A 16,443-nucleotide genomic window follows, 5' to 3' on the forward strand; every position below is an offset into this window, starting at 1 on the left:
TGATTTCTCAAACACATGGATGGTTGCGGACACGTGCAGGCACCAGTTTGGACTTTCGCTGATTCGGACTGAATCCGAGGTGAACAACAGACGGTGCCGCAAGCCTCAATTTTCAATTCGTCTACAATTCCGAGTCGTGGACCTTTTCAACCTGGACATCAGATCGTAATACATAAATAATGGCTAATCGTAAGCATTTCATGTAACTTTTTTTTGTTTCGTTTTACAAAAGTTAAGTAAACATTAAAAATAAAAACGTTCAGTAAAAGTAGCGTAATACGCAAGAGTTACTTTTTATTTTTTACAAATTCGACATTTAATTCTCCTACTGGGGATGACCACCTTTGACGACGTCCTGGAGGAGGCCGGGGCATTCGGCCCCAGCCAGAGGCGCGTCTTCGCCCTGGTCTGCCTCGTGTCGTTGCCGTTCGCGGGGGTGTACGTGGGCATCGTGTTCCAGGGCTTCACCCCGGACCACTGGTGCCGGGACCCGGCCGCGACGGAGATCGCGCAGGGCTGCGGCTGGAGTCCGGCGGAGGCCCGCGTGCGCATGGTGCTGCCGGTGAACAGCTCCGGAGCGCCGGTTCCCAGCACCTGCACCCGGTACGACGTGGACTGGAATGCTACCGGGCTGAGTTGCGACGGGCCGGGGGTGGACGTCAGCCAGGCGCCGGTCACAGGGTGTAAGGTGGGTGTGTCTTTTGTCGAGTCTTTATATTTTTATAAATCTGACTATTTTCTGTTTTCCTTTTTGGCCATTTGTATTTGTATTTTTTTTCCTTTTTATTTTTACTACACTTTTTATTCTATTTTATTCGATTTATTCTCCATTTTCTTTCAAACTGCTTTTTTATGCAATTTGTCTTTCGACAAACGCACCAAAAGTCACCAGACAAATTTTGAGTATATGTACAGTATATGCACCCGGCAAATAAAACAGATTCTGGTTTTGTTTCTAATACTATAAAGCGCAGACCTTTCAACCCCATTGTAATATCACAGCCTTAATCAAATTATGTAACATACACAGAGTTCAATAGAAAGGATCACAAATAAAAATACTATACAATACTCTATACAAATGCACATTACAGGAGCTTTTGTGAACATATGAAATTGACTCACTGTAACTAAGGGCAACACTATGTAACTTTTTTTTTTTACCTTAGAATAACGGCTTCTTAATCATTTTGATGGTACACTGACTTGTAATATGGAGAATGTCATCTCTTCCATTCCCACCCACCCACCCATTTCTAAACTTGCCGGTCAGTCCGGTAATAATGCTGATACAAAACGTAGCCGCTTCCCCTACCAGACGGGGCGGATGAGACGGGCCAATGGCGTGCTGGGCAACTGCACCCCACCCAAATTTTGTCAGTCGAATAGGATTTGGCTGTTCAATGTGAATATTCAACGATTCTGCAGGGGGTCTAAATTACTACAGGCTAAATTATTAAAGACTGTAATAAACCTCTTGAATCTTGAATCTTGAGTATTGATAAGCTCCGACTGTACCGGTACTGTTAACAGTATTGTAGAAATTAAGAAAATGTATTTTCTATTTATTTAGGCTTTAAACCGTTTCTAATAGCAATAAGATTAAGATATTCGTCTGAGAAGCATTTTCGCTATTATCAGAAGAGACATTTCTCCCACTCCGTCACCGGAGATATGGAGAAATGCACAAGTGGGGTGGGGCCGGCTCCATCTGTTTGGCTCCCTGTTCCGAGTGACAATGGCACGCCTAGCGCAGATTGCGCCTCGATTGTCCCCTCTCCATGCATAATGCATAGAAAATAAAGCAGTGTTAATTATGCTCTTAATTTTTAAAACTTTTTCTCTTAAAAAAAAAGACAAGAGTACCCTCAAAGTATCGCATCGATAAGCAGTTTCGGTAAGAGGTACCATTCAAATCACAATGATCCCCATCCCTACTTGTGCCCTGTTCCTCCAAATAAAACAACTAACAACACACTTTGCACGGGGTGCACGGAGAGCCGTGTTTGCGATTCACACATCTAAAGTATATATTTATGATTCCTCTTATTTATAATTCCTCATTGAAATGTGTGGCAGTTTCGCCTGCAACATACCACCCAAGTGACGTTTTCAGCTCACTCCAACACAGAGACACAGGCGATGGGGTTGAAAACACACCCGTTTTATTGCAGAGAGTGGGCAAGGTGGAACAAGCCCAGAGCAGATGGAAGACATGTCCTGACAAGGGCTCCTCCCGTTTGTGTGGGGATGGGGGTTGCTCATTGATTACGCTAACAAGCACCAAGTGAACAGTCAACCTGGTCTGGGGCCCAATTACCTAGACCCAAGACAGGTGTGGCTGCTTAAACCACACCACCCCACACTACATACCAAACACCAAACTGAGGCCAGGGAGAGTCCCTGGCTGGGTGTTGCTGCTGCCAGTCGAGAGAGGGCTGGTGCTGTGGCCGCCCGTCGACCTGCTGGGGGCTTCAATGGCCCTCACGTTCATTGCGCCATTGGGTTTGTTTCACACGCTGACACGCGTGTGTCTGATCGGCCAGGCCGAGCACATCCGGTACCTACACCCAAGGTTGAGCCGCGGGGAAAGAAGCTCCGGGGGAGCCATGGGCTGAGTGCTGGCTGCGGTGGCAAGGTCCGTTCAAGGGGCACTGTAACCTTGGTGTACGTTATATTTGCGTTTGTAACATTGACAATCAAAAAGTTCCCATCTAGGAGTCACATGATCGCTCCTGAGGCAGGGAGGATACCACAAGCACTCCTGCCTGGAAAGGAACCACCCCCCTCAGGTGCAACCACTTCACTTTTAATTATGAGAGGCTATATATGAGACCCACCGTGTACTTTAGGGTCATTTGGTGACTTTCACAGTTTTTCTGCATCATTTGAAAGTGGAGAATCAGAGCTTCCAAACAAGGTGACACTTGTGCAAATCAAGCAAATATTTTTAAAGCTATGACTTGTTAATGACAAGGGTGTGGCAAACCGTGTTCCTGAGATAATCACCTCCAAAGTTTTACCCACACCAGGTTCATTCAGCCAGCTCCCAGAATGCAAATGGGGTGGGCGGACAAACAAAGCCTCATGGCTAATTAACATACTGCTGAATGGGCCAATCACGAACAGCGTCAACAACAGACAACAAATTTTGTTTTTAAAAAAGGTATTAACACTGACTTGGATCTATTGCACTGGTTAGATTAACCAGTGCAATACTCCGTATCACTCCGCATCGTTAATCCATAACAATACGGAGAAGAAAGTTTTCACAGACAAGTGAGACCAAAACACCCCCATGCAGCGCTTCAACTGTCTGCTTACGGAAGTGACGTAGGTGCGTGACGCGAAGGGTATTTCTTCTTCGCCGTTTCACAATGGTGAAACAGTTGAACACGTTGTGAAACGATGAACAGTATGTGTAAGAGTAGTACGATTTAAAGGTTGAATTCTATGAAAACGGTTTCACATTGTGACTTCATATCACATGGAATATGGATGAAGGATCTGCACCTGGACTCTCGCTTTAAAGGAAACAATCGATAGGCGTTGTTCAGTACTGTTCTGCCCTCGGTAGGTGAACTGCGTTTCCTCATGTAATCTAACGAGAATATTTAACTCCACGGTTTAAAATTTTTCTTATATATATATATATATATATATATATATATATATTATAAATCAAACTCGGTTTTGAAAATACGTTGAGATATAAAAAAAACCACAAAGGAACATGAATCTGGAAAAATCCAATTTTCCTTGAAGAAAGGTTTTTTCAACTTATTTGGCTGCTCCTGGCGATTTTAGAAATGCGTGAGATGGCGGCTTTTGCTGTGGTGGGACACATATATACTGCCTTTCTGTTCTTTCTCTTGACCTCAGCCATGTAGTTTGTGTCCTAGAGTAAACCACTAACCACATATACACCTTGAAAGGAAAAATAAAAAACATCTCTGCATTTTTAATCCTTGGACTCCTATCTCATCTATGGCCAGAGCTTCTGGATGTTCCCACTGAGTCTCTACCGCAACCTGGCATCATAGCACCACCACCTGAGCTTCAGCCACAGCAGGGAGTAGCTGCAGTGCAGGAGCCACAGCTGCACCAACTCTACTTGACCCCAGAACCCAACCCTGCACCTGACAGACCCCAGCATTATTTGTGGTAAAAGGGAAAGGAGACTTCTAACTCACTTTAAAGACTATAAGGTCAGCTTTATTACAAACCAAGATGGAGGTCTGTCACATCAACATGCACATGAGGCAGACATCTCTGTGGCTAGTTCTTCTTTACCTGGCGGCCATCGATCCAGCCAGGCTTAAAGAGAGGCCGTAAATCCTGCATAGCTAGCAGCCTTGGAGGAACAGATTAAACAGATGGAGCTGCATTAACTCTGCAGGCAGCAACATTAGGAGGAGGAGGCAGAGAAATATTACAGGAAGCTTGATGACCAGGCTTGTTAGGCTACACAAGGCCGGGAATACCTCACTAACCACATGTCAAGGATGAGGAAGCTCAGGCAGGCTGAGCGAGATCTGGAAGAAGCAAAGCTCCTATCTTTATTAATTCAGGAGAAACATTCCAACTCAAATGGAGAAACCTCTGTGAGTTCCAGCCTCTCTCAGGTTCTTCCCGCTTCCATTTTGGTGGCAACATGCCCTCTGGGGACCATAAGCTTACACAACCAGAGCCCCAGGTTTGACCTCCAGGAGTGTTACTGCCACAAGACACAGTCTCCATTACTGCCTCTGCATTGATATATGAGCACAGTGGCCTTCATTCTCAGCCTTCACAGCTGCTGTCTGTTCTTTCAGTGCACTATTCGCTTAGAGCTAGAAACAGGGGGCCTTCCTTTTCCCAAGTTCGCCCTCCATCCACTACTTTGCAGCAGTCCAGTTGTTCTGGATATTACTCACTGAGCGTTCCTACTCCACCTCAACAACAGGTTCCCTTCCCACAGCCCGACAGCAGTCAAAGTTTAAGTGAACTCCTAGTCTCCTCCTGTCATGGTATTCCAAAGCCAGGGCTTCCATGCTTTGAATCTGGTAAGGCGAGTGACTTTCTTCTTTTAAAGATGGCCTTTAATCGCCTGCTTAATGATCAACCCCATCTTTTTGAACAGTACAAGTATCAGATCCTGCTTGAACGCCTTAAGAATCAATCAATTGGCTAGAGCTTAATTCTACGACCACCAACCATAGCCTGCTGCAATGAGAACTTTGGATTCCAGATATGGACAGCCCAGTCAACTGTTTCAAAGTGAGATTGCTCTCATCCATAACTCACTTACAATGAAGACTGGGGATGTTGATGCCTTCGGCGTTTCCCTTGTCTGTTCCTTGGTTATATTGCTAAAATCTATAGAAGGAAGAAACAGAATTAAACTTAACTGTGGTTAGCATGTTGATAGGTTGCTTGGCAAATTACATGGCACTCTCTGCTATTCCTTCATTGAACACTGTGTGCAAAGGCAGTGTTCAATGATGTGTATTACAACTGTCCTGAATTCTCCCAGCTGAGCGAGTTTCTTGGATACAGGAAAATAATCGTTGTCGGAAGAGCTGTAGGACTCATTCTCCTGAGGCCTGCACACTGAAGAACCCCTGTGGATCTTGTAATTAGATCCACTTAACTATTCTTTATGACACAATTTCTTCGACGAGAAGCACATGCATGATGGTGAGCACGCCACATCCAACCGCTTACCTTGATCGTCCAAACAGGTCCCCTCGTATCATCCGGAATGTGGTCCCGGTGGTGCCGCATTGTCATAACAAAAGAACTTGAAACATATGCCATCTTTGATGACAGCTCAGAGAAATCCATCATTCTACCTGCAGCTGCCAAACATCTTGAACTTCAGGGTGACTCAGATATCCTCAACATTCAAACCATTAGACAAGTTGTTTTGGAAGTGAAAGGAGCCCCGGTCAGCTTCCACATCTCACCCATAGTTGACCTGTCGGCAAAATACAAGGTAGAGAACACATTACAGCAGAGAAACGGACTTTCATGGAGCATTACCCATACCCCATCTCAAGAGGGCTCAACCCCTGGTACTCTTAGGATACGATCACCCACATCTAGTCGTTCCAACAGAACCTGTACATCTTCACCCTGCAGGTGCCCAATTGGAGTATGTATAGCCCTTGGATGGGCTATTCAAGGTCCTACCCATCTGAACCTGTCTACCATGCCAGGACAACAGTGCTACTTCTCTGCTACCCCTTCCTCAATAGCTACAGGTGAACTCAAGAGGAACGTAGTGAAGTTATGGCAGTTGAATTCCTTCCCCCATCTAAATGAAAGGGAAGTGACCCGATCCAAACTGGACCACTATGCCCTTCACCTCCTTGACTCCCTGACTGAAAGATTCACCAATGATGGACGGATGTGATATGCTTCCCCTCTACTCCATTATCCAGATTTCCATCATTAAAATGCCACTAAAACCTCTGCTCTTCCCCTTCTCTTGAGCACTGAACGGCAACCAAAGAGAGATCCATGTCTGGCAGAGGTCCATTCTGCAGAAATCTGTAAACTTGTTGAGGCTGGTTATGGCACCCAGCTCGAGCCAGGCTCAGATAGCAACTCAGCGGAGTCCTGGTCTTCCCCCCCATCATGTAGTCAGTCAACAGAGAGAAAAACACAGGCTGGTGTTCAACTGTTCTTACCAGCACCAGGGTTGGAGTTTGAAAGATAACCCCTACCTGGTCGCATTCTCGGTCCTTCCCTAGCGGGTTTTCTTCTTCGTTTCCAGCAGCAGCAGGTCCTAGTCGCCAGTGACAGGCTATGTTCCATCAAGTGCGTTGACTACCTAAAGACAAGTCACTCCTTCGTTTCATCTGAAGAGAGCAGGAAGAACCTAGTACGTACGAGTGGCAAGTTTTCCCTTTGGTACAACATGTAGCTCTTTCTGTGGCCAGGGACCAGTATGGTGAAGGTGATGACCTCCAATAGTCCATTGAGAAGTCCTTTTATGTGAACAACTGTCTGCAGAGTTTTCCTTCTGCTGATGCTGCTCGATCCTTTGTGGACAACTTGGGGAGCTTGTTGGCCAGGGGAAGATTTTAAATTTAACGGGGGGCAAGCAACATTCCATCTGTAATTCAATATCTACCCACCTCAGCCTGGTCTGGGTCCTGTAAATTATGGCTCTCACACAGCACTAGTCATCCACAAGAGCCTACACTGGGGCTCCAGTTGAACTGCCACACAGATCATTTGGGGTACAAGTGCAGGACCCTTGGAACCCCTTATCCTAGCACTCCCACTCTGAAGGGGATCTACAGAGTTCTTGCAAGTCAGTAGGATCCTCTTGGCTACATTCCTCCCATTACCACCAGGGAAAAAATACTTGTACAGGATCTGTGGAGTACTTTGAGGCTGGGATGATCCCATTGAACCTGCTAGTCTCACAGAACATTGGGTTTCCTGGGAGGCCAATCTAAACTCAGAGGTCACACTTCCCAGATGTTATGAACCACCCTCTCTTGACCTGCTGTGCATTAACAGAGAATTGCATCAATTTTGTCAGAAAGTTTATGGTTCAGTGGCTTTAGTTCACTCTGAAGACCAGCATGGCCAGGTATCCATTGCTTTCCTCAAGGCCAGATCCAGGGTGGCACCTAAAAAACAAATTTCCGTGCCATGGCTTGAACTGTATGCTTCTTTTTGCGGTGTACAGTTGTCTACAATAATCAGACAAGAAATCACCCTGCCAACACACAAGATCTTTCAGTGCTGCAGTGGCTCCGTTCTGACTGTTGCCGCTATAAATTCTTTGTTGGCGCACAAAGCGCTGAGACCCAGGAACAGATAAATGCATAGGAGAGGGGATACAGTATGTGGGGAGTTCCCTTAACCCTGCTGATGACCTCACCCAAGGCAAAACACTCTCCTAGCTGATACAACCACAGAGATGGGGTTTTGGGCCCTCCTACCTTCTTCTTGACAGTTCCCAGTGGACTTGCCTTCCTGCTGCACTATGATGAGGACACAAGCGAGGTTAAAATACCTAACAGATTCCTCAAAATCTCTGTATCCTCTGTCCCAAGCACCTGGTATGTCTCCCAGTGCAGCACCTGAAAGGACGTAGTTGGCACAGTTTTGTTTCTACTAGCCCCCTATCCAGCCTCTCAGCCACAGATTGAAGCGGAGATCCTTCTACTGAAAAAGGCCCAAACGTACAGCTTCCGGCAGATCTACTAACGCTTGAATCAGACAGGCCTCTTCCCTCCGCCAGGAAGTAATCTTCCCTGGCACCAGAGCTGGATCAGGATTTTGGCATTATCGAAGTTGGAGGAAGGCTCAGGAGATCTGAAGATCTTAAACCTGATACTATACATCTGATTCTGTTAGACTCCAGTCACCCTATAGCTAATTTTTGATCCAGGAGTATGATGAGGAACTCCTCCACCTAGGACCTGAATGACTCTTGGCAGAGCTGAGGCAGAGGTACTGGCTACAGAGAGGGAGAGCTGCAATCCGTCAACACCAATGGTCCTGTCAACAGTGTCAAAAGTGGTGCACTTCTACTAATATTCCCAAGATGGTGGTCTGACCGCCAGCTAGACTGAGTCTGTTCAAGCCAGCTTTCTGGTCCACGGATGTAGACTGCTTCAGACCTTTCACCCTAAAAGTAGGCAGTAGATCTGAAAAATGCCGGGGAATCATCTTCAAATATATGACCACACGATGTGTTCATCTGGACATCCTAGATGGTTTGGACTCGGATGCATTCCTGATGGCCTTCCAGTGTTTTGTTGTGAGGATTGGTAATCTCTTGAACTTGAAGTTGAAGTTGAACCCTAGGAAATCCTCTCAGACTGTTGGACAAATTTCCAGGGAGGACATGCTGAACTAAAAAGGGCATTCCATGACATGGTCCCTGCTCTTCAGGAGCAGATACAACAACAAGTCACTTTCAAATTCAATCACGCTGGCTCTCCAAACTTTGGCAGTACCTGGGAGAGAAGAAAGAAGAAGAAGAAACAGTCTTTATTTGTCACACAACACACCACACTACAACACATGCTTGCACACACACACATGCACATGCTTTGGATGGTGGCCGGTGAAATGGTTCCTCTGCATTTAACCCATCCTGGCTTGTCCTTCCTCCGGGGCCACAGCCAGGAGCAGTGGGCAGCATACGTGGACGCGCCCGGGGACCAGGTGATAAGTGTCCATCGCTGGTCAGACGATGATGTGTGCATGTTTTTGAGGGGGGTCCTTACTGATGTGAGGTGGAGGAAACCCCATGTGAGCACGGGGAGAACATGCAAACTCCACACAGAAAGGCTCCTATTTAGAAGATAACCCGCCGGCGCACGGTGCCAACAGCGCCCCAGGCGGGAATCGAGGAGAGAGGGAGATAAAGTATGTTAAAGATGCTCTGACAGTGGTTGTGGGCAGCCAGTTTGTGCCTTCAGCAGTCCTGCATACTTTCCTGGTAAAGGTGGAGGGGGATCTTTAACATAAATCCTCTTGTATAGGTCTCCTTAGATGTTGAGGGTCTCGACCCTGTCACCTCAAATCTGCTTTTGATGGGGCGCCGGGGTGCTTCACTTCCCTAGCAAATTGGGAAAAGATGCTGGCGTGAAATCCTGGCCGACCACTTTTGGGCAAGCTTTGTCATGCATCACCTTCCAGACCTACAGCCACAACCAAAATGGTACACTTACAAGGAGAACCTAAAACAGAGGCAGATGGTTATGATTGTCGATCCCCAACGTCCTCCCTCCCTGTGGCCTTTAGGAAGAGTGACACAGACCTATCCTGGAGCAGACGGCCATGTGAGGCCAGCCGAGATCAAAGTAAACCACCAAACTTACCTCCGTCAAGTTGCACGACTAGTACCTGTCTCAGAGATCAAGGAGGATTAGTAATGGGATTCTGTGTTTCAAAACATCTATTTTGGGGGGCGGCTGTCAAGAAGTTCCCCTCTAGGAGTCACATGATCGCACTGGAGGCAGGGAGGATACCACAAGCATTTCTGCCTGGAAAGGAACCGCCCCCGTCAGGTGCAACCACTTCACATTTAATGATGAGATGCTATATATACTGCCTTCCTCCCTTTGTTCTTTCTTTTGACCTCAGCCATGTTGTGGTCATCCTAGCTTAAACCACTTACACGCCTTGAAACTTACATCTTAGCATTTTTAGAGCTTATAGAGCTTATTGTGCATAGTCACTGGGTGTCATGACATTTCACTGCATATATGTATGACTGTATTTATATGTATGTGACAAATAACCTCTTGAATCTTGAAATGGAAAATAAAACAGCATTGCATTTTGCATTGCATTTTTGAACCTGGACTCCTTCCTCATCAATGGCTCTCTCTCAAACACACTCAGCCTACCCCATTCAATTTAGAATCTTACATAGACTGTTATTGAAATATGACCGATAAGGTTCAATTTCGTCTGGTAAAATAAATGATTTCCGGACACCAGACTGAATTTTACCACAGTGGTCTAAAAGTTCAATTGCACTCAGAAACTGTAGGCGTGGCAAATCCCAAATACAAAAAGTTACAAAGTGCTGGTTTAAACATTCAAACAATAATTGTAGTTTCTTAAAATTACTTTCTTACATCAATTAGGTGTGTATGATGTGACACATCCCAATGTGATCGTCATGTTACAACTTTCTCTCCTACCATTTTGTACGACGACATGAACTGTTAAAAATATCACCAATTGCAATATTAAAATCCTATCTGGATCAGGCATTTTTTCGATATTTGTGAAACATCTTCTGTCCTCATCTAACACGTTGTTTTCTTCACTTATTTACAATTAAGGATGGCTGGGAATATGATTATGAGGGGAGGCGATCATTTGTCACAGAGGTAAGAACATACCTTAAACTATTGGTTTCCATCACTTATAACTGCTCTTAGCACAACCTTGCTTCACGTTTTACAATTGAGAAACTCACCATTCTGCTGCGGATTCTTACTTGGGTTTGAATGCGGTCCAATCCATAGATGTTAAAACCTTTGAAAAAATGTTAAATCTCCCAACATTTTAATAAAGCATGCCTCTTTAATGCCCTGAACTCGACTCAACAAAATAGTCAATAGTCTGTATTAATATTTGAAGTAGACCAGTTAGATAATGAAAAATCGCAATTTAACACTAATGTACATACACGTAGTTTAAAACATGTTCAGTGCAGAAATGGAAATTATATTGACTCAAAGTGAGTGCACCTGGTGTTTCAGTTCAAACAAAAAGACCCTAAAGTGTCCAGCATGGTTGCATAATATATTTTCCCGTTTACAGTTCAACCTGGTGTGTGCAGATGCCTGGCTAGTGGACATGTACCAGGCCACCCTCAACATGGGCTTCCTGGTTGGCAGCATTGCTATTGGCTACCTAGCCGACAGGTGAGGCCATTATCGGCTCATATTATATGTTAATAGCAATGTGATGGAGGCACACTTAGGTCCCCACAGGTTTATTTATGTTCTTAATATTACATTCACTTAAACCTCTTCCTCACCATGTGTCTAGGTTTGGTAGGAAGATGAGTTTCCTGATGTCCAACCTTTTGAACGGAGTAGCTGGTATCCTGATGGCTGTGGCACCCAACTACATCTCCATGTTCGTGTTCCGGACCATCTTTGGCTTTGGGGTCAAAGGAGGCTGGATGGCGACATATGTGTTGAGTAAAGACAACATCCTTATTTATATGACTAACTAAGCAGTTAAAGGTTACTTATATAAAGCTCAATTCAAGACGACACAGATGGAAGAGTGGGTGGTCATGCAAACCTGTATGATCATTACTTTTCCCTGTGGGCCCGTGTGTTTTTGTATTAAATGGTATGCAACATTTTTCCTATTGTTAGATTGAAATTTCTTCATTTAGGATTCGACTTTTATACATTATTCATACACCAATGGATGCAGCCACCAGTTGCAGTAAGTGGTTACTCAAGGGAACTTCAGCATGCTATCAGCCAGAGCCATGATTGAACTGGCAATCTTACGATTACTCGAAGACCTGCTCTACCTCCTGAGATGACAGTACTAACTTAACTCCTTTTGTATATATGATTAATTTTTACCTGGATGTGGCTTTTGCAGCCCCCCCCCAAAAAAAAGCGTCATATCTAATCTCAAATAATGTAGTCTCATCTGATTTAAACGTTTTTCATATCGAATACAATCAAATCAGATGTCATGCCTTCTTCAATCTTATTGTATCTATTTGAATCTAATATCAACTAATCTAAATCGACATGCTTCCAAGAGTGTCTTGCTCCTAGCTTTTCTTCTGGATATTGTGCAGTGCACCGATATTGTCACATTATATTATTGACCAGTTACAGAGCTGGTTGGGGTGGAGTACAGAAGAACCGTGGGCATCCTGTACCAGATGTTCTTCAGTGTCGGAGTCCTCCTCCTGCCTCTTCTGGCATACTTCATCACCGACTGGCGCTGGCTACAGGCGGCCATCACCGCACCTTATATCGTCTTCCTTTCTTATTACTGGTGTGAGACCATTTCTGAACCTTTCTAGGGGTCTTCATCCTCCATTGTCCGTCTATCAAGTGTGAATTGGAAGTTATGTTGTCTTGTCCAGCACCATTGTTCTTCAGTACATTTGGAGCAGGCTTAAAATTCACCAACTGTTGCTGGTGAAATTGAGTACAATGGATTTTCACTTCATAACTTGAAAGCCAACCTAGCCAAAGGGGCATCATCTTTGGCCTCGATTTTGTATTTGTATCTCTAACGAAAAAATATGAATAATTGTTTTTGAAGATTTGAATATGCCACATGCTTTATGCCTCATGCCATGTCCTAGGTCTGAGTTGGTGGAGAGTCGCTGTAATTTTACCCTGCAGTTGTAATGGAAGGATATTCAGCCTTTATCCTCATCAGGTATATCCCAGAGTCTCCAAGATGGCTCCTCTCTCAGAACAAGGCCTCCAAAGCTGTGAAGATTACTGAGGCCATGGCCAAGGAAAACAAGAGGTCCCTCTCAAAGAACATCCAGGTAGATGTGCTTAGCTGGTTATCTTGATATGTAACAAACTCCCACAGTTTGACCAGATCTTTCTTTCTTTTGTTCAAGTCATTGGCAGACAGTAGTTTAGAACCCATTGCCGTTTCATTTGTGGACCTGGTCAGAACTCCAAACATGAGAAAACACACCCTCATCCTCATGTTCAACTGGTGAGAATCCATGGACAAAATGTTTAGGTGAAACTTGCACAATGACTTACCCAATTAAGGCTTTCATTACTTGCATTGAAATAAAGGTTCACCAGTGCGGTGGTCTACCAGGGACTAATCATGCGGGTGGGAATAACAAAGGGGAACGTTTACGTGGACTTCCTCATCTCTGGCCTGGTGGAGTTCCCCGCCGCCTTCCTCATCCTCTTCACCATCGAACGCATCGGCCGCCGCCTTCCCTTCGCCACCGCCAACATAGTGGCTGGAGCTTCCTGCCTCATCACCGCCTTCATACCCGACAGTGAGAGACTTCTTTCTTAAATTACCAGATGAGACCAGGGCTGCGTAAAGTGCCTGCCTTTAGGAATTGTACTTATATGTTTGTACCCTGCAGGCAACCACTAGTTTAGCAAGTAGTAAGGCATACAGCTGGCTTCATCTCGTGCAATTCACTCCTTTCATCTGTCAGTGTTTCACTCACTCATCATGTTGTTAACAGCGCAATATAGCTTTGCTTAACTTGTTGAGATCTAACGGAAGTGCAATATATGTTAATGATTCTATTTATCCTATTAAATTAACATAACACAGTGTTCCGTTTAGTTGTGTTGGATATTTTACTTTTTCCAATTTGAATGTAGTACATGATGCTAAGGAATGGCCCCTCCATGCCTCCAGGTATGTTCTGGTTCAAGATGGCCGTGGCCTGCATCGGTCGGCTGGGCATCACCATGGCCTTTGAGATGGTGATCTTCGTCAACACTGAACTCTACCCCACTCTTGTCAGGTGCAACCTTTATCATATACTTTATCTAACTACTACCATAACTACCGTCACCTGATATGGGATTAGAGCAATTGGGAATTTTATCTCTTATCTTTTTGACTTGTCCTCCTACCAAAAGAATCAGTATAACACCTGGCAAAGACAGACGGGAGCAAAACATGGACAGAAATCCTTAGCATGCTGAAACACAGGTAGCTTGGTAGGAGGATAGGTAGAAGCCAGGTACGTAGGCATGTAGGTAGTTAGGTTTTGGAGCTAGGGAGGTAGATGGCCACCTAGGTAGGACGGTAGATAGGTAGCTAGGGAGGTACGAGGTATGTAGTTAGGTAGGTAGCTACATGTAGGTAGGAAGGGTGATAGATACAGTAGGTAGCTAGATAGGTACTAGGTACGTAGCTAGGTAGTTAGGTATGCAGGTAGGTAGATGGGTAGGTAGGCATGGAGGTAGTTAGATATGTGGGTAGGTAGCTACATGTAGGTTGTAGGATGGTATATAGGTAGCTAGATAAGTACTAGGTACATAGCTAGGTAGTTAGGTATATTGGTAGGTAGCTACATGTAGGTTGTAGGATGGTATATAGGTAGCTAGATAAGTACTAGGTACATAGCTAGGTAGTTAGGTATATTGGTAGGTAGCTACATGTACATAGGATGGTAGATAGGTAGCTAGATGGGTACTAGGTACATAGTTATGTATGCAGGTAGGTAGATGGATAGTTAGGTAGGCATGGAGGTAGTTAGGTATGAAGGTAGGTAGCTACATGTTGGTAGGATGGTAGATAGGTGGCTAGGTTAGGTATGTAGATAGGTAGAGTCTCTGTATGTATGAAGTAGTTAGGTATGTAGGTAGGTTGATAGATGAAAAGTGAAACAGGTACACTGTACACCACAACTTCAGAATGTACGGTATCCAGGGTAGGGCATGGATTTTGGAGCTTTTGTGCAGTGCCCTTTGAATGCTTTCTTGGCAAGGATTTACTCTGTGATCATAACACTCTTTCACCTATATCTGGCTAAACTTTAATGTGGCTGTTGTCGATCCTGCAGTGGTAAAAGTTTGGTTTGCTCCACAGGAACCTCGGCGTGTCCGTGTGCTCCACGCTGTCTGACGTGGGAGGTATCGTAGCACCATTCCTGCTCTACAGACTGGCGACCATCTGGCTGGAGCTACCGCTGGTCATCTTCGGCGAGTCTATATATAAATAGATTCTTTAGAAAATTGGCCACTCAATCTTCTTATTGTTAGAAGTCTTGATATATTGATGCTAACCACTCTTATACCCAGAATGGTCAGGGAATTGATATGTATTTGAATGTAGTACTTGTAGTACTTGTAGTAGTTTTAAACCCACATGTATCACGGTAGTTGGATTCTAGAAAAAGTACCGTAACCTTTGGTTCGGATGGGGTGTTCATTACAGGAGCTCTAGCGTTCATGGCCGGCGGTATGGTGATGCTTCTTCCAGAGACCAAAGGGGTTCCTCTACCAGAGACCATCCATGACATCGAGTTCCCAAACGGGGAGAACTGTGTGAGGGTTTTCAGTCCAAAATCCCGCCATCTCAAAATACGATACCTGAATAAAACAGTTGTTTATCCAATAGCTTTAAAAAAAAAAAAAAAATCACTTATATTTAATTAATGTTTTGTGGAAGGTATATACTTTTTTAAAGATACCATAATGACTATCTCTGTATCTCTGTGGTTAAGTGTTTTAGTTTTTAATTGAATTTGAATTATTTTGATTAATTTATTATCATTATTGTTATTTATGTAATTAATTAACTAATTAATTAATTAATTGATTAATTAATTAATTAAGTTAATGTATTTGTTGATTGATTGATTAATTAATGCATAGAATATAATTCATAATATATTGTTAGATATATTGTTATCTATATTACATATAATATAATATCATATAATGTAGTGAAACAGACTACTTTTTTGTTTTCCAGAAACAAGTTAGAGCCACAAAGGAGGGCACAGAAGCTTTTACAATCCAACAAGATGAATAACAAGAATATCAATGAAACAACAACTGTCTGACTTCCTGTGTGTGTGTGTGTGTGTGCGCGCGCCTGGCTTTGTTGAAGCCAAGGTAAGGTGACCATCATTCTGTAATACTGCACACATCCATTGAGTATATCACACTGGCCCTTTCTCCCCACTGACAGTCAATGGAAAATCTGAACTCATTACTAGATGGTTACGACCCAAACTGGCTTAAACCCATCTGAGGGGTATTCAATGGACTTGCTGTGTCTAATTTATTTATACCTCAGTGAATAGCCATACATGTGTCTGCCATGCCTGTCTTTGTAAATTTTACACCAAATGCTTTAATTACATTTAGTCATTTAGCAGACGCTTTTATCCAAAGCGACTTACAATTATTCAAACACCGACGGACGCAGCCATCAGGAGCAATTAGGGGTTAAGTGTCTTGCTCAAGG

General features: G+C 44.1%; 1 protein-coding gene across 1 annotated transcript; it reads left to right on the forward strand.

Annotated features, from left to right (window-relative positions):
• Window positions 1–334: 334 nt before the first annotated feature.
• Window positions 335–16,227, forward strand: LOC307247417 (solute carrier family 22 member 2-like; the record flags this gene model as incomplete). The annotated part of the gene is made up of 12 exons (XM_080023570.1): window positions 335–688; window positions 10,812–10,859; window positions 11,296–11,399; window positions 11,527–11,681; window positions 12,342–12,510; window positions 12,904–13,018; window positions 13,097–13,197; window positions 13,284–13,498; window positions 13,876–13,984; window positions 15,058–15,170; window positions 15,406–15,515; window positions 16,165–16,227. The coding sequence occupies 12 exons, from the start codon at window positions 335–337 to the stop codon at window positions 16,225–16,227; spliced, it is 1,656 nt and encodes a 551-aa protein (XP_079879696.1).
• Between the last annotated feature and the right edge of the window lie 216 nt (window positions 16,228–16,443).

Source organism: Zeus faber (genome assembly GCF_960531495.2).
Source record: "Zeus faber genome assembly, chromosome: 2".
In the NCBI taxonomy this organism is placed as follows: Eukaryota; Metazoa; Chordata; class Actinopteri; order Zeiformes; family Zeidae; genus Zeus; species Zeus faber.